At 40.2% G+C, this 23,810-nt stretch overlaps 1 protein-coding gene across 11 annotated transcripts in view; it reads left to right on the plus strand.

The window, feature by feature from the left end:
* Positions 1 to 59: 59 nt before the first annotated feature.
* Positions 60 to 23,810, plus strand: part of LOC103614851 (ankyrin repeat domain-containing protein 26) — a 53,335-nt gene continuing 29,584 nt past the window's right edge. For 2 of the 11 annotated variants that reach the window (XR_001861632.1, XM_017733067.1), the window contains exons 1-18: positions 67 to 404; positions 3,620 to 3,734; positions 3,970 to 4,143; positions 4,255 to 4,361; positions 4,865 to 5,002; positions 5,783 to 5,934; positions 8,860 to 8,910; positions 11,750 to 11,783; positions 11,863 to 11,935; positions 13,162 to 13,222; positions 13,580 to 14,577; positions 15,108 to 15,243; positions 17,261 to 17,322; positions 18,419 to 18,530; positions 20,035 to 20,063; positions 20,164 to 20,230; positions 20,315 to 20,359; positions 22,486 to 22,571. Coding sequence is in view for 10 of the 11 variants with exons in the window: in XM_017733067.1 (XP_017588556.1) it covers positions 370 to 404; positions 3,620 to 3,734; positions 3,970 to 4,143; positions 4,255 to 4,361; positions 4,865 to 5,002; positions 5,783 to 5,934; positions 8,860 to 8,910; positions 11,750 to 11,783; positions 11,863 to 11,935; positions 13,162 to 13,222; positions 13,580 to 14,577; positions 15,108 to 15,243; positions 17,261 to 17,322; positions 18,419 to 18,530; positions 20,035 to 20,063; positions 20,164 to 20,230; positions 20,315 to 20,359; positions 22,486 to 22,571 (2,475 nt within the window). In the remaining variant the exon portion in view is untranslated. Of the gene's footprint in view, positions 405 to 3,619; positions 3,735 to 3,969; positions 4,144 to 4,254; positions 4,362 to 4,864; positions 5,003 to 5,782; positions 5,935 to 8,859; positions 8,911 to 11,749; positions 11,784 to 11,862; positions 11,936 to 13,161; positions 13,223 to 13,579; positions 14,578 to 15,107; positions 15,244 to 17,260; positions 17,323 to 18,418; positions 18,531 to 20,034; positions 20,064 to 20,163; positions 20,231 to 20,314; positions 20,360 to 22,485; positions 22,572 to 23,810 lie in introns of those variants that run through there. The other 9 variants (XM_017733065.1, XM_017733070.1, XM_017733075.1 and 6 more) reach the window with 8 other exon arrangements.

Here is a 23,810-nt window from a genome sequence, read left to right on the forward strand (position 1 = left end):
GGCCCCCGGGAGCCCCCCGGCGCAGGAGCGGACCTGCAGCGTCGCTGTGAGGAGCGGGAGGGCGGGCGCCTCAGCCGAGAGCAGCCCTTGGCTGGCTTTGGGAAGCAGGCTTGTGGTGCCAAAAACCCCTTGAATTCGGCCAACTGTCGCCTCACCATTTCTGACCCGGCCTCCTCGGTGCCCTCATTCCCGGAGCTGTATGTCCGTGCCCAGAGGGGCAGGAGTGGAAGTCTTAGCCTGGCAAACGGGGGTTCCAAGAGGAGCCTCATGGCCATTCTCCAGCCAGGGTTTGAAGTCTGAGTGTAATCGCACCTATCTCTATGTACCTCTGAGGGCTCAGCGTGCAGGTTCAGTAGTTGAGCCCGAAGGATGCACTGCCTCAGCTGGGAGCAACTTAAAGAAAGGTGGGCACTGCAGTTAGGAAGGATTTATAACGCAAAATAAACATGTTGTTTATTGATGCTGCATGCACAGTTGCCTTTTATGAGTGTGATGGGGCAGCCTAAGCCACAGTGTGGTTTTAGGTCGCAGTTAGTTTTTTGCTCTGAGGCTTTAGTACAGCTAATCAGTACCTTGGACTAGAAGATCTGGTCAGTGACTTGCAGGAGAAGCTGTTGCTTCTGACAGGTGCTGTTGTGTGGGGTTTTGAATCAAGCACAGCAAGCACTTAACAGTTCTACCGTAAGGAGAAGCCCTGGGCTGCAGCATAGTTCCTAGTGATCTATCATATGCATAAGGGAATCACCTTTCCTGAAAAGTCTTAGCGTGAAATCCTTTGTGATAATTCTGAAGAGATGCTAAGCAGAGCAGCTCAGCTTCCTAGATTGGCTGTCCAGAAGGATGGACTTCTGGCAGCAATAAAACTCATCTAGTTTTATTGCCCTAAAACCACCTAGATTTGTAGGACAAGCAAGGAAGAGCACAGTACGCATCACTTTAGTATTTGGGGTTAGGTGCCTGAATGTTGGCATTTAGTATTTGATTATGCAGCTGGAGATGGGGGATGCAGTTTAAGGTGAATTGACTGCATTTTGTGCCTGCTCCATTTGCCCGAGTCAGGGTACCCAATGGCATTTACAGAAATAGTCATCAGATCTTAGCAGGCCTGGTATATACTTTGGCTAATTTTGGTATTTTAAAGTGTTGTCTAGAAGTCTTTGTTTCCTCTACCAAGGTTTCCTTCTGTGTGTCAAGCTATTATCAGTGTTATAACTGGGGAAATAAAGTAGCACAGTGTAAAAAAAAAAACCCCAAAACAAATTTTACAAGACATAAGGCAGTGTAAGTTCTAGAGCATTGCAGTGATTTTTGGCATGACAATGCTCAGTGCTGGAAAGCTTACCTGACAGGGGTCCTTTGGACAGTCTGCCTGCTTGCTGCAGCTGGTGTATGCTATACCAGCATTGAGGGTTCCAGGGGCCACCTGTGCCCTCGCAGTGCTTGTGGGTGTGATGTGGGATTGAATGACCGTCACATCCTTCAGGGACTGAAAGACATGACTGGAAGTAGAAGTGAAGAATAGGAAATCTATGAAGTAACGGCTAAAATGTGTGTGTTGTTCATATGAATGTCTCAGTTCTGCTTCTTGGGATTTCCAAAACCAAAATACTACCCCAGGGATGTGGCAAGTCTCACACCTACAGGCTCCTTCCATAAAGTGGGTCCTGTAGCCCATAGGACCTCCAAAAAATGTGTATGGAACAGCATCAGTCAGGAGAGAGAAGGCTTTTCAGACATGGTCTAGGGAAGCCATCAGCCCTGCTGGAAAAGGTAGACAAAACTTGGCACAGAGTTGAAAGCACATGTAGGTATGATACCGGCTAGTCATGAATCCTGGGTCAAAGCTAATCACTAAGAGAGATTTACCCGGTCAGCTGCTTGTCAGAGTGAACTTGTAGAGCTTTACGTTGCTTAGCTTGTAGGTCCTGGGTTGTTGGCTAACTGCCTTTGAAAGCGTGTGCTGTCGAGCTGCTGTTTCCCTGACGCCTCCTGGTTGGGTTGTTTGCTCAGAGATCAGCAGGTCTCTTCTGCCCCGTGGGTAATCAGTGTATGTGAGTGCAGCAGCAGCAGGAGAAGCAGAGTCTGAGCAGGGTCCCTAGGGCTGGTGGCAGAACAGCTTCGGTGTTATTTGCAGTCTCTTGTGGGGACAGGCAACTTTGAACACTCTGATGTTCTCTGCCAGCCTGTTCCCTGAAGTGGATCTTCCGTGGAGCTCAGCAGGCCTTGCTCCAAGCAGAGCCAACTCCTTTCCGCTAGGCAGATTGAGAGGATTGGCTGAGGATGGCAGCGATGAGCCCATAGTTAGTGACTTCAGGTTTGTCACGTTTCCTCGTGCTTGTTAATAGAAGCTTTTAGACTGGTTTCATAACCAGTCCTGGTTAGCTTTCAGATAATCTCAGTCAGTTTTTTCTTCAGAAGTAGGAGGTCTTCCTTGGTGCTTCAGTCTCTTCCCTGTCTGTAGCAAGACATCACAAGTTCTTTGAAGTCTTGTGTGGTTTTTTTGTCCTCATCCTGGAGTCTGTAGAGGGGGCCCCATCAGCTGCCATCTAACAAGGAGTATCTTCGTTATAAATTATTGAGTTCCTGCATCATGTGCCACATTTGTGTACCTTCCCCTCTCTGTTCCCACCCAGCCAGGGAGCTGTTGTACCTTGGCCTCTCAACAAGGTACTAAAATATTTTGAAGGTTAGCTGAGCTTCTCTAAATACAGAGAACCTACCTACACTGATAAGGTTCAAAACTAGTGCTGGTGATCCCTATGGTTCTTGGGGAACTGCAGAATTCTTACTGCGTCACCTTCAAGGGAGGAAACACATGCAAGGACTTCCTTGATGATTGTGTCTTTGTGTATAAGTAGACTGGTTAATTGACATCAGACCTAAGATGTTCTGTGGTTTGAAGGACCCTTTTCTTTCTGGCAAGGCTTTAAATTGAAGAAAAAAGTTCACTTTTCCTGTGCTGGTTATATAATGTGGAAACACAGTATTGCCTCCTCAGAGAGGACTTCCTCTGTAGAAAACCTTTTATGACTATGATAGTTGAACACTACAGGAAAGTCAAAAACTACTTTCCTGTAGTCAGGATTAGTGTTCTGCTTTCTGTTTTGCTACATGTTATTAGAGGCACTTTGGTGCAAGCACGTTCTTGGTTTTGCTTCAGTAGTAAAAAAGCTAGAGAAAAAGGAGAAATTCTCAAAGTGCAGGGAAACTCTAATATTCTTGTGATTAAACCCATTTCCTACATCTCCAATACACTTCTTTCCCATGAATGATGAAAGAAAAACTTAGAAGTTTACTTGCCATAGTCCTCAGATTCCCTAGTTTTGGTCTCTGTTGCTGTGCCATGTGTGTAGTCCCACTGAGGGCAGTACCCAACACCTGGGCACAGGAATCTCTGCAGATTCAGGTCTATAGTGAAGGAAATATCCCCTTACTAAGCACATGCTGTGGAGGGTTTTTGCTAGCAAGTCCCAAGCATTTGGTTTGCAGCTAGTGGTACTCGTAATGGAGTGAGTTCTTAAGCTTGCAATTTGCAAAGTGAAACTTGTGGTCATATCTGTTTATCAAAAAAGTGTGAAATTATCCCTGTCTGTGCTAATTCAATTTGTTTAATTTTTAGGACAGCTCTGCATCTTGCTTGTGCAAACGGCCATGTGGATGTAGTTACATATCTAGTAGAAAACAAGTGTAAGATAAATCTTTTTGACAATGATAACAGATCACCACTGATGAAGGTACGTGGACTATGGTATGTTCTTGCAAGTGAGGCCTACTGATTTTGAACTAAATTACGTATTTTTCAGTATTCTTTATGTAGACCTTTGTAAAAACATGCATATTGTGTTTGGTGTGGAATGGGCATATGTTAGCTAATCTTTGAAGGTGCTCTTAATTCCCAGTATTGGGAAGCTGGAGGAATTGCAACAAAGTGAAATGTAAATGCTGAAGTTTTTTGTGTTTTGTTTCCAGGCAGTACAGTGCCAGCAAGAAGAATGTGTGGCTATTCTGCTAGAACACGGTGCTGACCCAAATCTGGCAGACACTGATGGCAACACTGCCCTTCACCTGGCTGTCCTCTCTGGTAATACTACTTTAGCAGGGCTGTTGCTTGAGAATAATGCCAATATTGATGCCCAAAATAAGGTAAATTTTTATATTTGTTAATTAAGTGCTTTCCAAAAGTTTCATTCATATTTTTCTTGAAGGGGTTTTTTTTTTTTTTACTTTGATTTCTAACTTTATCTGCCCTTTCAGGAGGGATATACCCCTCTTATTCTTGCTATCTCCGAACATCATGAAGAAATAATGGAGTTTCTCCTTAAAAAAGGTGCTGACGTGCATGCTCGAGATCAATGTGAAAGGTGAGGGGCTGTCAAAACTTTACATCGGTCTCTGTAATATTCTTAAAGTTGGCTGGAGAGAGGCATGGCAATGAGGTCTGAAAAGATACAAAACAAGGAGCCACACAGCAGCAGTTTCTTCTGTGATTTGTGAAAGATGGCCATGCCTCAGTGGCTTGCTGTCTCGTTCGATGCTTTCCACATTGAGGATTGCAAAATGTTACTGTCTGTTTTGGCCTTTCTGGCAGGAAGCCTGCCACTAGCTCAGCAGCATTCCCTCAAATTGAAAGCCATCTCCTGCATAGTAGTAGAGTTTGTAAGTGTTGTCTGTGTGGAAGCTTTAAGATTAAACATTTAATTGTTTTGAGACCCTCTCCCATTTTATTGTTTCTCTTAATGAAAAATGCTTTTGTTCATTTTAAAGTAATGGGGAGAATACTTTTTTGAGGGCAAACAGAAACAAAAATAATTACAGTGACTGTGTAAAACAATCTATTTCATATCATATTTCTTGGATCCTTCAGAACCCCACTTATGACTGCTGCTTCTGGTGGAGAGCTTAATCTGATAAAAGTTCTTCTTCGGTATGGTGCTGATGTTTCCCATAAAGACACTAATGGATGGACAGCTGAGGATTATGCTGTTATTCACGGATATTCTAGGTAAATTTGAAACTGTATCATTAGAGTAAGTTGTCAGTTATCAGTGTGGTTTTTGATAATTTGTGGAAACAGCACCAAGTATGTTTAATGGTGTGTTGGCACTTGTATGAAAGGTGTGCTCAGTGATGTCTTCATAGAATCACTCAGATTAGAAAAGGCCACTAAGAATCAACCTAACGCTGCCAAGCCTGCCACTAAACCACGTCCCTAAATGCCAATCTACAACATCTTCCAAATACCTCCAGGGCTGGTGACTCAACAGCTTCACTGATCAGTCTGTTCTAATGCCTGACGACCCTTTCGCTGAAGTGATTTTTCCTAATATCCAATTTAACCTCCCCTAGCAGAACTTGTGGCCATTTCCTCTTGTCTTCTGCTATGTATCATTCCAGTGTCTAGTGTTAACTTGAAAGTTGAGGAAAATTTTTACCCAGAGTTCTCTGTTAGGTTTCGGGTTTTACTGCTAAGCTCACATTTGCTCAATATAAACTCTAAAATATGTCTGTATCCTACAGTTATCCAGAGGTGGAACTTGACAGGTACCAAGCAGGAGTTAATAACTTTGTAGGTTTGAATTTGATATTTAGAGAGTGAACATGACTCTAGTGAATATTGAAGTGTGTAATAGTCATGCAGTAAGTGCATATAAGTATATGAATCTATATGACTATGAATATGTGTAGGGTGGATAAGAAGTGGCTGTTAACTCTTCTGTTAAATGGTGTATACAAGTATGTGATTATTTTTTATCAAATATATTTCCTCTCTTTCTCTATACAGTCTTAGTAAACAACTGGCAGAATATGCAGACTGGGAAAACACAGGAGAACCTTCTACAGGGGGTGGTGCACAAGGCATCACAGCACTTGGCACTCCACACCGGGCAGCAGCTGCTGGCTTTACACTGGGTGCACCTGCTGTGGACAGAGGAGGTAAGACCCTTAACCATGGAGTAGCTCAAGAGGAGCCGCTTTTCTTTAGTGGATTTGTGTTGTTAGCGCTTACTGTGTTCACCATTGGTTTTAGTGGAGGCATCAGATGGAGTAGCAAAAGCTTTGTGAATGTGCTTATTTGATGATAGTTGTAAGTGCTGCTTGTCAGGCTGTGAAGGCATTTGATTTGCATTCTGTGTTCACTTCTTAGGGTTGTTACTTTCTGTTTGTCAGACTGCCCATCTCTATGGGTTTTCCTTGAGAGAGAAGGGGGATAGGGAAGAAGCTAGGCAAAAGTGTTTTTATTTTTCAAGTGTGTACTTTTACCTAGAGATGGCCACTCAGATTGTGAAAATCCAATTACAAAAGCAGTGGGTTCCACCTGAGTAGTTGTTCCTCTTTGTAGTTGGGAAGCAACAGAGAAATGAGCAGAAAGGTACGTGTCTTGTTGATTTTCCCGGAGTTTGTGTCTTCATTTTGATGTTAATAGCTCCATCTGCACTAAGGTCCTTTTTGCATGTCTTACTTCTCAAAATCAGTTATAACAGTTGTCATGTAAGTGCTGCAGAGATGTACTTAGCAAGTACTATATTGGAAAAGTAACTTTGTTAGCAATAACATCGCAGTGTCTGTGTATGCTGTACTGGCTTAAACATAGTTTGATTTACAATAAAAATAATGCTTTTCTTCCACTTTCTGTAATTTTAATAATTTTTTGATCATGAGGCAATTTAATTGCTTTTCTGGATCGCAAGGTAATAATTTTTTTTATAAAATCAACTCCTTCAGTGAGTTTTAAAAATCCTCTATGCTTATGAGCTCAGAGTCCTAGAGAAATCTTAGAAAATGAATACCTGAGTATAAATGAAATAATTTGTCTTGTACTTTACATCTCAAGCCCTACAAGTGGGATATTTTATTATTTTTGAGTTTTTAAGGGTTTTACATTGGAACTATGTGGGAAATGGGCAGAAGACAGTGCTCAAATACAGTTCATTATTCCTTTAAGTGCAGTTCCGTACTCCATTTTTAAATATGTCAATAAAAATGAGCAAAATATGGGATATTTTTCATCACTGATTTTTCCTAGATACAGGAATTTCATTTAGAGTCAGACTTTGTTCCTTTGGCTTAGGAACACTTGATTTGATCTAGTCAGAGATTTTGAAAGTTTCTTGATAGATTGCAGGATTTTTTTTTTTTTTTTTTGAAAGGCTTTGGTACAAGTGGTTTAATCAGGAAAATGTTGCTTTTGCCCAAACAGTGGACACTGTTACTGTCTCTGAGAGATGAGTAGCATATAGAGAATATTTACCTGCATTAATCTGCAGTCTCTAGCTTGCACACAAAAAGTACAGGTCCTGGATTGTGAGAGTCCTTGTGATATGGTGCAGTAACAGACTTTGAGCTTCTGTTAGAGGAGAAGTTGGAATGATTTCAAGAGAACAGGGAAACCCATTTTGGAATTATTTTTGTTCTGTTGCTCTTCTGTACAGTTTTTCTGGGATCTTCAGTGTTGTCCTTGTTCCTTTTGCTGCTTTTGCACTTGCTGAATATTTTTCAAAATACTCTCCTCTAATGAGCAGTTCAGTCTACTTTAGAAGTTGGCTTTTGTTTATTTGAATATTTACTGTGTGATGTATTGTTCCTTTCGTGTTCCTGGGTCCCTACGGAAACTGTTTGGTTTCCATCATAGAGCTCTTAGAAAAGAAATAAGGGCTTCAGTGATTTATATCTCCCAAGGTCAGTAAAAGCTGTCCTGTATCATCTTTTAAGAAAACAGAGAAATGTAGAAGGGTTGAGAAACCATCATGAGGTCCTTTCTCAACTATTTATATGTATCTTTTTTTGATACAAGTCATTTTGCCACATTCATTCCATGTGGTAAAGTCAATATAGGCAGGACTCCGTTCTGCTCTGAGACAAATGTTACATCATGAAGAAATTTGGTGTCAGTTAGCTGCAATAACAGAATGATTTGTTACTAAGTGGGATGGGTAGAGCAGATTCACAGTGATTTATATTTTGAACTTGTGTTCCACAACACACTGGCATGTACACACACACAAACACATATACATGATACACCAGTCAATGCACCCATTTTGGTCCAATTGTGGCCTGCTCTATAACCCTGGGGGAACATGCTGCCCTCTTGTTGTGTCTGTGTTCTGGCTGGTGGCGTAGCTTTTGTATGTGAATGGTTCAGCATGGTTATATCAGTGTAAGCAGGACTCTTCAAACTGGAAGTGGCCTATGTTTGCATCAGGCACTAACTGACACAACTTTTAAGATTGAGCTGGTTTAAGGCAACAAGTTGCTGGGTTCCTTTTTTAGCTAGGGATAACAAACATGCTAATACTGTAACTTAAGATGAGTGTGTGTAAATAACATAATGTCTCAAAGTTGCATGCTGGTCTGAGTACAGGGAGCCAAGATTTCCTTGAAACTTCTGGATAATCTCCAAAGTTTGGTTCTAGGCACATATGGATTTTTGAGATGCTTAGAATAAGGAATTTTGTGTGCCGTATGTGTAAGGCACTCTACAACCAGGGAGGAATTTCATTTGCAGCTGTGCTAGACAAGGAGTAGTCAAGTTGAGGGAAATACAAAGTTGTCAGTAAAGTATATTTCTGATAATCAGTTTCAGTATTTCAGAATATTGAAATATGGATGTTTTACATGGAGCAAGTACAATAAGTTACTGTTTGACACTGTCCCTTGAGAGCAGAGTTCAGTAGATTGTGGTTGGGTTGTTTCCAGCACTTCTAACTGTAGAATAGGCTGATAGTCACAGTATGTTCTCCCATTGCTGTAGCTGTTTTGATGTACTGCTTATGTTTTTCCAAGTTTCTGGAAATTCCAGTTTATTCTGATGTCATTGTTCCATCTGTCCTTTCCATGCCTTTTCCTAAATGGATATAGGAATGCAACAATCTCCTAACCAGACATCAAGAGCAGGAAAATCAAGGAAAGGTATTTTATACAGTAGCATTTAAAATATGAAATGTGCTGTACAATACAAATATCAACACATCTATGATGTTTATTATTCTGGAGGTCCCTATTTTGATGGTACTGGTTTTATGAACTACATTAGAGAGCAGGCTTTGCGTGATTTTTGTTTGTTTGCATGTTTTGCATTGGTTCTTTATTATTGAATTTAGTGTTTGCTTTTTGTCATTGGTGATAGTAAATAATGTTATTTTTAAACAAGCACTTCTGTTACTCTGAAATGGGCTTCAATTAAAGTAGAAACAAGCAGTCCCCAGAGACTGCTTTTCTAGATCCCATTTCTACTGTAATCAGAATTCTCTCTGAAAGCTAGCTCATGAGCTTTCGCTCTTGCCTTCTAAAGGACAACGTGACCTGGTCTTGATCATTCTTAAAGTTACTATTCACAGAATGACAGAATATTCGGAGTTAGAAGGGACCCACAAAGATCATCAAGCTTTTAAGTGAATGGCCCATATAGGGATTGAACCCACAAACTTGGTGTTATTAGCAGCATGCTCTACCCAACTGAGCTAATATATTCATTGGAAGCAAAATTTCGGAAAACTTACTCATCTCTTTTGATTACTTACGACTGTACTATTGAAAATATAACTGAAGTCACCTGGCAAGAGTGATAACTGACTGCTCCGCACTGGTGGAGACAGATTTTTATTCTGCTTGGGACATTAGCAGGTAGGTTAGACTGCTGGTACTGATTGAGTTAACAGGAAACTGTGGTATGTACAACTAATTAATATTATTTAAATAGCATGTGTTTGCAGTAGGAAATGGTAACAATTAGAGACTGTTGGTATTTTAACTGATAGCTTGTCCTTGCACTGGTGGTTTCAGCTTCTAGGTTTTCTCTACATGACATGAACACTATATTTTATTGTCTAAAAGCCCAGTGCGGGTCAGGAGATGTACTCATCAAAATTCCCACATAAATCCTGTCTTTAGAACAGACAAAATTTCCATGCTCTTTTGTGTTTCTTGCTAGTAGAGGGGATGTCTTCAGGCATGATGTGCCTTTGTTTTCTTTTCCCTTTAATGATTCTGCCAAAGACCTTGGATTGGTTACCAAGAATTAGTTATAAGGAACTTGAGGAATGCTGAAATAGCTACTATGTGGAAGTTGTGTTTGTTTTCCCCTTCTGTTTTGGGAATTGAAGAGCCCTTTTGTTTCATCGTAGTTGTTGATAGTTGAGAGGTTCTAGCACTCTTGAAGCTGGATTCCTAGAGTTCAGGTTTCTTTAGTAGATCAGTGATGTGCTAAAGTGCGCTCCCATCAAGTTTGCGAATAGCCCTAAGTTGGGAGGATCAGTAGATGCACTTTAGGGCAGTGCTGTCATTCAGAGGCATTTACTCTGGCAGGCTGTGTAAATGAACTGTCAGGCCTGTCTTGCAAAATTCAGCCAGGGCAAGTGCAGTCTGAGCACAGAAAGGAACAGCCCCTTGTTAGAAAAGGTGCTGGCACTGCCTGGCAGGAAGAGATGCCTTGCTGAGAAAACCTGATGGGCCTTGGCAGAGTGAGCTGAGAATGAGCCGGCAGCAGGGTGCCCTGGCAACAGTATCCTGAGTTTATTAAGAGCAGCATAGGCAAGAGATTGAGCAAAGTGATTTTCCACCTCTACTTGGCACTCTCTGGATTGTGTTCCCATTGTACCCCAGTGTTCTGGGTGTAATCTGAGCCTCCAGTGCAAGAGAGATTGGCCTTTCAACAGTGAGCAAGTTAGTGGAAAGCCATCGGATTCATCAGGGACAGGAATATTTGCCCTTTGAGGACAGATTGAGGAAACTGGGCTTTTTCAGCCTAGAGAAGAAATGAATTTGCAGGGGACCTAGCAGCAACTTCTAGTACATGTGAGAAGACAAAGCCAGGTGCTTCCCAGCGGTACATGACAGGAGATGGAGATATAAGGCACAAATGGTAACAAAATAGTTCCTAATTGAATGTGTAAACAGTAAAACAGAGAGGTTGTACAGTCTCCATCCTTGGAGGTGTTTAAGACCAGGCTGGATAAAGCCCTGAACAACCTTACCTGACATCATAACTGAGCCCAATTTGAGAAGGCAGGCTAAGAGACTTCCTGAGGTTCCTTCTGACCTGATTTATCCTATTATCCTATGTGCAAGTCGTGTTTGTAACACTGATGAAGGCTTGGAGTGTGCTATAGAATGCCCTGGGTTTGCCACTTTTGTCTGCTGAATTCCCTTTTTGGTGCAGTGTGCAGAGCTGTTGCTGATTCTTCTACTTGAGCTTTAGAGCTTGATTATGCTTTTTGATTTTCATTACATTTGCAAAATAATCTGTAACTGGGTAGAGCAGTGGATAGTGTAATATATGGCATAATGTTGTACATAATGCTGCATAAAATAATAAATCCCTGCATGTGATTGTACTTGTGTGTGAGATGAGTACTTTGGAAGTTCTTCTACTTAATGTCTTGCTAAACCACCACAATTTTGTTAATTGTTTCCTAACGTAACATATTAATGTTACACTTTTTTTAATTTTTTTTTTTTTTTTTAGTTTAGACGTGTTTCTATGTTTTTTAACTTCTAGGTATAAGAGTCCAAAAGAGATACAGCTCTGGTATTTTTATTTCCTTTTTTTTTTCTTTAAATTCAGTGTTGTTTGAAGAAGCAGTTTTGTTTTGGAAATGCAGTCATTTATGCCGCCGTGTGTTGAATTTACTACCCAAAGCATCATTCTGTTATGATCTGTAGAGTTGTCCATGTTAAATGTTTAATTTTTAGATGGTTAATTTTTAGCATGCTAAATTTAATTTCAACATGTCGATTAATGTTTGAACAGCACTAGATGACTTCTCCCAAGGAGACTCAATAAGGTGAGACTTTCAAAATACCTAACACTTACCTGAGGAATGACATGAGAGACACAGTACTCATTTTGCTTTGCTTTTGAAGAAGCTCTGAGAAAGAGGGGAGCGATGACAGTTGGCATACCTCTGAGGAAGAGGAACTTGATTTTACCCCCAAGGTATGGTGCATTTACAGGGAAAATGTCCTGTAAAAATAAGGGGTTTGAAGGCAAATTTTCTTTGGAACTGAAAGAAACTGCAGTTCCAGCCAGTATTGTTTGCTCTTTAAAGCAATCTCTGGCCTGCCAGCCTTCCTTCTGCTGAGTTTTTCCTAAAGGACCTGTAGCTGTGACAGAGTATGCAGTAGATTTGTAATTTGGAGCAAAGCACGCAGTACGTGACAAGACAACCATAGCTTTACTTTTTTTTGTTCATACGAGTCATAGTTGCAGACCTTAAAAGTTTGTAAGTTAGTATTACAACCTGTCCTTTTCTTCTTCAAACATTGGTAGTGTTTCCTGTAAATTTGGGGATAGATTCCTAAGTGATAAAGGATATTTATTTATCAAGAGCTACAAAAATCCTTCATCACCTAGTTCTCCTTTCCTCAGCAGGTTCCTCAAGAGTGCTCAATGAACAGATGAGTTACTCAGATGGGTCATCATCTATTTTCTTGTATAAGATGACATTCAGTGCTTGCATGTGATCTCACACTGCATGTTTTTCCTCTTTTTTTTTTTTTTTTGAGTGCTCGGAGTTGTACTCTTTTTATCAGTTACAAGCTCTCATGCCTACTGTTTTTACTAATGACCTGTAGAATTATCAACTTTTGAGTGATGTCTGGATCAATTCTGTTGCACTGGCAGTGATGTGGAACCTGAGTGTGGTAGTTCAGCCCACTCTGTAATGCTGGAGATGCAAGCATGTTTAGTTTTAACTTGATTTCATTTTCTTGCACTAATTTAAATAGAAATGTTACATTTTTCTGTCACGATTTTGAGATTAGGGATATTTTTAAAGTGTACTTGCAGGGACTAATTTCTGCATTAAGTATGGGGATCTTAACAGTTACTTACCTTGTGCACATTTGCAAGTAAGCATCCTGAAAATGCAGTTTTAAATATAATTGAATTTTATTTACATATTACAAATATTAGAAACAGAATTTTAGAACTGTTATGCACATAAACATTTTTGAAAACAATTTGCAGAAGGATGCCTCCACAGTGTGAAATACTTACTCAATTGGATATGAGAGGAGTGTTTGTGTAGTTAGAAGTATAGGATGGAGCCAGCACTATCATAAGGACAGTCTGATTATATTTACTGTTCAAGACTTGATGTGAACAAAAGATTTGTTGTTGTTGCTGTTAAAAAAAAATCTTAAATAAATCTTTATTTACAGAAGCTGCAGAAGCCAAACCTGACACTGTTAATGAGTGCTTCACATCAGTTCAGGAAAAACAGTAAGTTATTTGCAAAAGGTTGCATGATATACTGATATATAAGGTAGACTTGATAAGTAGGTTTTTTAGTTGGTTTGGGGGGTTTTTTGTGATAGTAAATGAGAAAAGTAGCATTTTGAAAACACAGCACTTAGTAATTCAGAATAAAATAAGTCATTAAAATGAAGATATTAATCCCCTCTTAAGCCTTTTTCCTTCATCAAATTCATCCTCCATCCTGCCCAACCTCACCTCTCTCCAATTCCAGACATTCCCAAATGGCTTCTCTCTCGTACATTAATCTGATAACATGCCTATTACTGTTTACATAATTCCTTCTGTTCACATGCATTGTCCTTTTTTTTTTTGTGCTTTAAGATGATGGTGATGGTTCTGGAATTGAAAGTCCTAAGTCGCCAAAGAAAAGTCTCAAAGAAAAAATCCCATCAGCTGCAAATGTGAACAAAGGAGACAGTGAAGAACTGTTTAATCAAGATGTCTCAGCTGCAAGCAACCTGGATGAAGAAGAACTGGAGGAGGAAGAGGATGAAAATGACAATGGAGATGGTGATGAAGATTATGAGGAGGAAGAGGAGGAGGAGGAGGATGAAGAAGATTTTACTGAAGATGAACAGGAGGAGGAAGAGCTGGAAGATGAAGAAACTCAGTCTAATGAAATACTGGAAGAGGAGAAAACAGAACCTAAAGGGGAAATTAATCAGAAATTAGAGTATTTCAGTAAAGCTAAGCATGAAGGGGATGCTCAGTGGGGAGCTGGAGATGTCTGTGATGATGACGAAATAAGTAAGGAACATGATGAAAAGGTGGAGGAATCTGTTGATAGTCCTGTGTCTTTCATAGCTGGGTCTTGTGAAAGGCTTCAAGAAGACAAAATGGCAGTGTCTCCAAAGATCATGAATAATGAAATATCTTGCAAGTCAGTACCAAAACAAGCTGTCTTTCAAAATCTGAATAATCTGCAAGATACCCAAGAAAGCTGGAATAGGAAAAGCATGATTGAGGAGAAGTTTCACAGAAATGCTGGCTCCTGTTTTGCGGACTCTGAAATGACAGACTGGAAAAAAGAGATACCTCAGCCTCTCTTAGATAGTTGTAGTCTTAGGGAGAAAAAGTCAAACTCTAGTGATGGCTTTGAAAGTGGAAGTAATTGTTGGTTAGCAGAAAAAACCCCAGGACCTGAAAGTGAAAGAGCAACCTTTGTCATACTTGAACATGTGGATGGTGAAGATACTGAAGAAGAGGAATATGAAGGAATAGATGATAAAGTCTGTAAACCACTGAAACAAGAAAGTGAAAACTTGCACTTAAATAAGCAAGAAGAAAATTTGAGAGCAACATTTCATTCAAGCACCAAAGTAAGTATATAGGGATGATTCAATCACAGGGGTATTTTCTAAGGGTCGGATAGGTAAGAAACACGTGGCAAACTGGATTTTTCTTAATACTTATTTTTCACATACATCCATCTTTTGATCATCCACTTCTGATGTTATACAGTGTCTTACTCAGAGTCAAAAGAGTTTCTTTGCTATAATATGGTAATATAATATGGAAAAAGAATAGGCAGTAGACTCTTTCTGGAATCGGTTAGATTTTTCTCAATTCTATGTTACACTTCTAATCTGTGAAGTTTTACTACTATTTAGGAAAAATCATGGTGCGATAGCTGAAAGTGAGGAAACAAAAAGAAATTTGCATAAGATTGAGAACAGGAAGCTAATGATTTTCCTTGGAGCAAAGTAGAGGGAAAAAAAAGAATATGGTCTGGAATGTTGTAACTTAAATGAAGCTAGGGTTAGACTGAGATGAGGAATTGCTTATGGAGGAACAGCAAAGATGATGCTTGTTACTGTTCTTTTCAGCTGTTTTGGTTGACCTCTTTTAGGAAGAATCATCTGAACACAAAGAAGAGGAGAAGGAAGGCTCTGGCAAAAAGCTACAAACTACAGTTGTTGAGGATGTGAAAAATTCTGTTTGTAATGATAGTCATGAAGTCCACAAAGCTGCAAAAGACGACTCTGGTGAGAGAAATGACTTAGTAAATCCTGATCCAGATTCTTCCTCTACAAATATTAATGCATAGAAAATGAACTGAAATGGTGATTGACTCCTGTGATAGCAAAATTTTCTCTTGCCTGTGAGTCCTAATGGGCACTGGCAGAGAAGGAAAGCAGGTTGTGTTGCTTTTCATTCATTCTTAAAGAACTGAAATTGCAGCATTGTATACCAAGTAATGCGAAATGAAGCGAGTGCCGTTCTTGATTTGTTGCTATGCTCTCCCTGAAGTGATCTGAACAAAATGCGCAGATGAAAAAGAGAAGGAGGGACTAGAGAGCCTTCAGTGACAGTAGTATTCTCTTCTGCGATGAGTACTGTCATGTTGAAAGGCTATGATTGCTCTTGGCTGGAGCCAGGGAAGGATTTGAGTCAAGCTGAGAGAAAGTTGTTCCAGTGCCTCACCTTGTCCAGCTTCAAAATGTAGAAGGTCTCCCAAGCACCACGTGTGTACTTGAAAACATGACCAGCCTAATCAGAGTAGGACACTTTGGTACTTACTTGAGGTCTGACAGTAGGAAGAGAAAGCACCATTTCCATTGTCTGTCTCCAGAGAGTAGTTTGTTGCAGTAGATGCTACCAGAGCATGTGTAGCAGCTGCTCAGATGCTACACAGGAGGCCTGCCTGGCAGAACCTGCTGTATTCTAGTGTTGTACCTATACCTGCTCATCTGCCTGTAAGTGTTTTGCCATAAGTATGCATTTGGCATAGTGTAAGTAGTCAGAGTTCAGGTTGGAATTGGCAGTTGCCTCTTCTGGGGTGGGTGTCCTCACTGGTGTCCAGCTCCTTCCCCTGTCTTTATGCATCGCCACAGTTGAATCCTGAATCAGTTTTTCCTAATGCAGTAGCTTAAAATAGAAATGATGCCTTTTCCTGGTCTTAAAATAAAGGGTCAAACATGGTTAGAGGGGAAAAAGGGATTTTACCTTGGTATTTATTTTAAGGATCCTTAGGTGCACTACATCCAGGTAGAATGCACCGAAATGCATACCTCTAAAAGATCTGGTATAACATTATAGGTCTTACTAATTAGCATATTATCAAAAATTCCCCAATTAGAGGCTGGAATGAGCCTCCCTCCCCAAGGAACCTTCCCCATGATGATTCTATCTGAGTACAAAATGTGTTCTGGAGAGGACCTTGGGGTCTGGGGCACGCTAACCCCTACCTACGAAGCTTCTCAAATGTTTTGTCTCCTAGCTGAGCAAACAAGTCCAAGAATGTAGGCAAAAAGCACTAAGAATACAGAAGTTGTAAAAAGGTATAACAGGGGTATAAAAGAAAAGGCAAAAAATCATGGCATCAGAAATACGATAGTATAATCTGGCTAGGCTAGGAACCCCCTGAGACTGAACCTTAAAATCATCTGGTAGAGAAGAGGTTTGAATTTTAACCCCCCCAAGACAGGAATAGCTTTTGTGTGTTTGGGTTAAGTGTTTGAGGTGTGAGCCTCAATTTTTAAATGGCAATGCTTAGGTGTCTAGCTTCTGGGAAGGGGCAGGGTAACAACTTTGTCAGGGAAGATCTTTCCTAGTAGCACAACAAAAGGAGCATTGTTTCTTGGTGACTTTTTGGACGTTAGTGTGAGGAAGTTTTGGATGGTGTTTCTATAGTACCCCCTGTACAGTGAAAAGTGATAGTAAATGCCGAATTTTGGAGCTGTAGGCTGGAGAGACCTTAGCTCTGTATACAACAGAACTGCAGGATATTGGAGTATCTTCCTGAATGTTACCCGAGCGTGTTGCATATTGTCTGTGGCTTTGTCAGCTGTTGTGTATAGCCATCTTCTGATGGAAAGGAAGCAAAAGGAGCTGGAAATGGACATGATGTGTCTGGGTGGGAAGAAACCCTTGAATAAAACTTGCTTCTTAGTTTGTCCTCATCAATAGAACCTGCATCTTTGGATGCAGGACCTGACTGATGAGGAGAAAGCAGAGTGAGGTACAAACACTCAAGCATCTCACTTCTTACCTTTTTTGTAGGTGCCCTTCCAACAGTGGGAGCAGAGCAAGAGGAAGATGCTGAATCTCCCTGGGATTCCGAGGTACTTTTTGTGAAGGACTCAAGGGTTTCCACTGCAGGGAGTAGGAGTAAGATCCAGAATCACTTGGGAGCTTATTTGGACCCTCCTGTTGATAAGGCTTATTTCCTCTTTTCCTCCTTTTGCCATATGTTTGTAACTGGGGGCCCTTGAAGTACTTGTGCTCTAGACCAGCTGCTCAGTTAGGATTGGGATGAAGTTAGGTTGAGCTAATGGCTTGGGTCTCAGCAATTGGCCTTTGAGTTTGGTTTCTAGTGTAGTACTGAAACAGTGAAGTTCCTTGCTGCTTAAAATATTCTGACCTTTTCACAGGCTGGCAGGACTGTTGCTTTTTCACCATACAGCCCTAGTCTGCTGACCTGGTGGGCCATTGCTCTTGGGGTCTACAACCGAGATGGCTAGCTGCTTCTGGACAGATCCTCTCTACCTTTTGTAGCTGTACTCTGGCCCTCTTCAAAGTCTTCTTCAACAGAGACACTACACATGCTGGCCTTGTTTGCCTTCATTCTTTCTGTCTGTGGCAATGAGCAGGGTCTGTAGCGAAGTCCCTCTGGTTCTTGTGAGAGAAAAAGAGCTCATCCCATCCCCTTCTTAAAAGTACAAATGTTGTTAATTTTAAGGAGGTTGTAAGCTCTGCCTTGCTAATCTTCGTTCAACCCAAATGGCTCTTGCAATTGTGAGCAGCACTGTGTTCATTCGCCACTGCAGGACATATGCCTAGGGAATATCAGTACCAACTTGAATGCCAGATACAAGTTCAGTACAAATGTTGGACCACTGCAGACCTGCAGCTGTTGGTTCACAACCTGTATCTTGAGTTACCGTGTTAATTCTTGTATGTAGTTGTCCAGTTTGTCAAGGTTTGTCAGTGTGGCAGAATACTGGTGTGAAGTTCTTGCCCAAGGTCTGAAAACAAACACAACTGCTGTGATTTTCCAGTATACTATGTCTTGATGCATTCTTGCCAAGGGCCTTAAAAAATGTTTTTTGTATCCCTAATATATTTGGTACCATGCTACGTGAATTGGTTTAGCAGGAGCTTATTGTATAGAAATGAGTTGAAAATGCATTTGTACCAATTCTCATTCATGTGTTTTAGGTTACGCAGGCAGATTCTGAAAGTCCAAGAAAAATATCATGTGTTGTGCTGCTCCCAGCTGCAGAGAGACATGGAGCATGCTCCCAGATTGTTTCAGGGGAAAGTGACAATGGTAACTTCCTGGTGGGCTAATGTTTGTCTGTAAGCATTTATAGGCTAAAGTAAACTTTTATCAGTGTCTGTCTTAGAAATGCTGTCATGGTGTGAGTGCAAACCATACCAGCTTACTGTTTGTTAATTAACACCAGTAATCACAGCACTTGCTGGCCAGTTTGTAAAGGAAGTTCTTTGCATTCATTATGTGTGTTCTTCAGACGAGTATGTAGGCTTTTTTTGATTCAGGTTCTTGTTTCATAGCAATGACAGTGTGTTTTAGGACTGACCTTTCTCAACATTTTACATTTTTGGATGATAATGCAGCAGAAGACAGCTATGATCTGGCTTAGCATTTTTGTCCCCCCTACCTTAACCCTTGATAGCATTTTGATAGCTTTATTCTGTGCTTTGCCTAGGAGCTAAAATAGGACTACAAGTACCGGGATTTTTGCCGAGGATTTCTGCCTGTGGTTTGTGACACTGTCTCTTGAGCAAAACTTTACAAGTTTCCAGGAGCTTCAAATGTAGTTGTTAACTATTTGTCATGGAATTCTGCTTAGATAAGAATTCCACTAAGACAGGTTTAGCATTAGTGTGAAAAAAGGGTAAAAGGTGGTTATGGTAATCTTTCTAAGCTCTTTCCATGCTGCTGGTCTATCAGGTTTAGTGAAATTGAATATTGTTCGTTTTTTAATGTTAGTTTGGGTTCTTTTTTAGTATAAAATACAACAAATTTTATTTGAATATAGAATTTTTGCCATGGAGCCATTCTTAATATTTCTAAGTATTCTTTCATATACTTATTTAGTGAGAGGACTCAAACTGTAAGATGACTAAAGCAGAAGATTTGAGAAATATAGGTGGGACAGTAGATTGTGTGGGTTTGGAAATGATTTAATGTTGGACAAAAAAAAAAATTTGGAACTATGCTATAAATGTAGATTAAAACCAAACAACATTTGTTTCTGTTGTTCCCCTGCAAGCTAAACCACAACAATCTGATGAATACTGCCTTGATTTCACCTTGTTAGACGTATATGAGGCTTCTGTGTCTGCACCCGTGCTTTCATAGCCCCATCAATGGAAAGGAAAATGCTCCTCAATATGAAGCACTTGTAGAATAATCACAGTCATAATGCTCTTTTATGATCATTCATTACAGTAGACCAGCTTTGGCTTTTGAAATAATCCTTTTAGAAAGCAGGATTCAGATCCTCAAAAGGACTAAACATTTTAATCTTGCTCTGTTAACAAGCATGACCTTGTTGCTTCACCTAAGTTGTCCTAGTTCTGTGATAATTATTTTTTAAATCCAAGGTGCATGGTGGGAATTATGCATTGTTCTTTTCTTGTATACTAAGACACATGCTGCATGATGAGGTAAATGGAACGTTCAGTATTGTACTCCTGGTGAAATAATGCTTGTGACTAACAGTTGTAGAAACTCCTGATGTCGAATGGAGTAAAAGGTACCCACAATTAAATAAAATAACATTTCCCAAAACATTTTTCACTTCCAGGCTTTTTGGAGAAACTCAACAGTTCATGGGTAAGTATTTGTTTGTGTCAGACTGACTACTTATTCTGCTCATTAAATAGTATGTAGTTACTTTGAATTTGGTGTTTTATCATTGAATTGTCTTTCATAGCTGAAGACTCCCATATCTGCTTTGGAAATGAGCGAAATGTCTCCTAAAAACAGGCAGCAGAAATCAGGTAATATTTGCCTTAAGTGGTTCTAGGTTTAGCTTCATAATCTCTTAGGAGTATTTAATAAGGCATCTGTTTTATGTTTTGCAGATCTATTGCAGGAATTTGATTTAGAAGATGTCGAGGATATTGAAGGTATCCATAACAGTCTCTTTGTAATGTTCTTTCATGGACAGACACATTGTAATTGTAAATCTTTTCCTAATTTTAAATTAATGGTTCTAACAAGGTGGTCTGGAAGCAGGACTACTGAAATATGCACCTGTACATGTTTGCTCCCTCCTATAGTCTACCCTTCCATGATGCAGGCTTCTTCCAGCATACATGTGGTCGTCTCCCCTTTTCAGGCAGTCCTAAAGATGGAAGAACATTGTTGCCTTGTGTCTTTCCTGCCTTTTCCCTTGTTCTGTGCCTGTTACACAGAAATTTCAAGATTGATTAAACACTATGTGAAATAGATCTTATGGGCTCCAAAGGTCCTAAAATCTTATTTGAAGACTGAGACTTCAAACTCAACATAGCTGTGGTTGAGAACTTCACTGATGGGCAAGACTAAATAGGAGTTTGGGTTGCTTTTGATTACAGCAGTCTTGGTAGTGATAATTTAGGGTAATTTCCGTGGTGCTACCTACGAATGTTCCTCAACCACCAGCACATCTGTCTGTTTTTACTGCTGGGTGGAACCTTCTTTTGCACCAGCAAACAGCTTGGTATTGGGATATGTATAAGCAAGAGTAAAGTCTAAAGCTCCTCTTGTTTTTCAACGAGGAAAATAAAAAAGATGCCTGTGCTCCTTGTAGAACATTATCCTTAGATAGTCCCTAATTATTGCTGTTATTGTTGTCTTTAGTTAATCAGACCATCTGAAATGCATCAGAGTTATCAAGAGATCATCATAATAACCCTGTGAAATTAGTGCTGTCAACTCACTAATGACTGTTGTCTTGTGAAATGCCTTGTGCTGAAATACCCAACAATCAAATCTACAAAAATTGTCAGAAATTTTACCTAGCAGTGAGGTGGGAGGAAAAGGCTGTTACTTCACACTGTGTACCTTGGGGTTAGAATTGACCTCTGGAGACCTTTAGGACTGACTGAGGAGCTCGGACTCCCAGTTCAGATAAAAAGTTATAACTCTGAGCTTGTATCAAATGTTAAGAACCCTTCAAGAAATGAAGGCTTGCAAAAGTACTCACCTAAAGCAGAAAATGCCAAGAAGTGAGGTTGTGCCCTTTTGTATTTTTATGATTATATCTATCTATTTTTCTCCATCTTACTCACTTTTGTTGTAGGAAGGATATTGTGTCCCTCTTTAGCAGTGAAACTTTGTGAGTAGAAAGGCTATTGTGCAGAATCCATGGCATTATGGAGAAAGACAGGAGGTGCAGAGTGATTAAAGTGAAAAGCCTCCATCTCTTGTTTTTAGATTGCACACTTGAGTTGCTAAGACTTGTTTCTTTCTGAATACTTGTCACTTGAAGGTGTACAATGTGCCTTCCACAAGAACAATGACAGTGAGTTGCTGCTTCTAGATTGTACCTGGGATTATCTGGAGTCCAGTTCTCTGGTGTAACAGAGATTCAGGATAGGCTGCTAGACTGAGTGACTGTGTCTGAGAAGTTTGTGACCTGCCTATATTATATAGAAATTCTGAGAGATGGAAGAGTGGAATCCAGTTTTCAACAGTATGAGCGAAATGTTCAGATGATGGATTGATTCTCAACATTACATAAGTCTGTCTTTCTGTTCCCATCCATGTCTTCTGCAACAGATGAGGCAGCAATTTGAAATACTCAGTCCATATCCATGTCTAGAGACAGATTTATTTAATGCATAGAGTAAAGCTGAGTCCTTAAAATATTTCAAAGCTGTGATTTTTTTCATGATTTTTTGTGCACTGCACATATGCTCATAGGAAAATTACAGTTGCTGGAGCCATGTAACTAGGTACTGTATGGCACACAGCATTTCAAAGAGAGAGATAGAGATAATGCACCTTTAAGAAACAGGATTGGTTTATTTGTGACCATTTATAGTGATTTTCAGCAAATTTCCTTTAAATGCCTGGAAGAAAGCAATGTACACAGATGCATCTTAAATCTATTTTATGCTAATTTTTGTCCCTAAGATCTCACAAATTAGAGGGGATGCATTATTTTGTGTTAAGATTTTTCTCAAAAATATGATTCAAGATGCACTCTCAATATAAATAAGTAGTGTTAGGTCATGCTGGCTATTAAAATACAGTTTTCTCACTGTAGGTGAGTACTCAGGATCTACTTTCCATATGTCAGCAGCAGCTGAAAAAGAAGATGTTAAGGATGCCATTGAAAACTATGGACTGTGGGTATGTAACACCAAATATTTTGAATTAAGAATCTGAATCAGTAAATTGTATTATACACTGTAAAGCAAAGAATTATATATTATACACTTAAAAAGTAAAGGAAACTTACCAGTCAATGAGTAATTCTGGAGAGTCCTGTAGATAAAGGTTGTATAACAGCCTGAAGTAAAATGGGATGTAGTTGTCTTATGGTGGAGAAAAATCCTTATAATTATGTTGGATACTTACTGTTATACTAATTTGTTTCCAGCTGGTTTGCTTAAACTTTGTTCAGTGTTTTTCCTTTTGCACAGTGCTGAGAAACAGTGCAGTCAAATTCATTTTTTCCCTATGCAAATTGCGCATTCAAATAAAGAAGGAAATTTGTCTTTAATATGCTGATCTGTTTGATTAAGCATGCCTGGTCTTCCCCTTTATGAGAGAAGAAGAAACAAAAAAAAAATTAAATTTTGTGACCTTCTCAATGCTTTCCCTGCCTCTGCAAAATACACACTTCTTTGACCATGTTAGTAAGCATTTGAATACGTTTTTTTCAGAGGGCATTTTAGAGAGGAGTAAGGTAGGCATCCTGTTTGTGTTGGGCCTACAACAGGAGAGGGAAGGGGCTGGATAGAGGGGTATGGAGTCTTCTCTAGCGCCTCAAGGGACAGTGGAGCAAATTACTTCTACCCCACACCCAGGTACAATGAAAGAGGAACATGCTCATTACTACCAGGCAGAGTGTGGAACTTAGGCCTGCTGGAAGGTGGTAGGGGTTGGGCAGTGAACTTGGGGAATGGACAGGCTGGGACAGATGGTAGCTGGCTGAGGGGCTCCGTCCCTGTTCTGAAAGCAGGAGCTTTTGCAGAGAGAGAAGGGCCTGGCTAACAAGAAGAGAGAGAGGAGTTGGGTGGTCTCAGCCCATTGGGATTAGGGCTGTAGGCCTGTATGGAAGGCACTAGGAAGCATATGGGGAGGGAGCATGTTGGGAAAAGTGTGACACATGACGGAAGCCGTCAGAGCGGTTGAGGAGCAGGGCATGGGGTGAGGGACATGAGGAGACTGGGTGGGGTTGAGTGAGGCATGGTATGGTTTTCACACAAGTTTGGGTTCCTGGCTTTTGGGATGAGGGAAGGAAGGGACAGGTTTCCCTAATAAATGCTGTTCTTCGGAGCTTGGAATGGAATTTAGCATTTCTGTATCTTGGGTGAAGAAACAGGCCCAGGTCTCCATGTGGGGGACAGTAAAAAGCTTGTCATG

Source organism: Corvus brachyrhynchos, unplaced genomic scaffold (genome assembly GCF_000691975.1).
Source record: "Corvus brachyrhynchos isolate BGI_N302 unplaced genomic scaffold, ASM69197v1 scaffold32, whole genome shotgun sequence".
NCBI classification, from domain to species: domain Eukaryota; kingdom Metazoa; phylum Chordata; class Aves; order Passeriformes; family Corvidae; genus Corvus; species Corvus brachyrhynchos.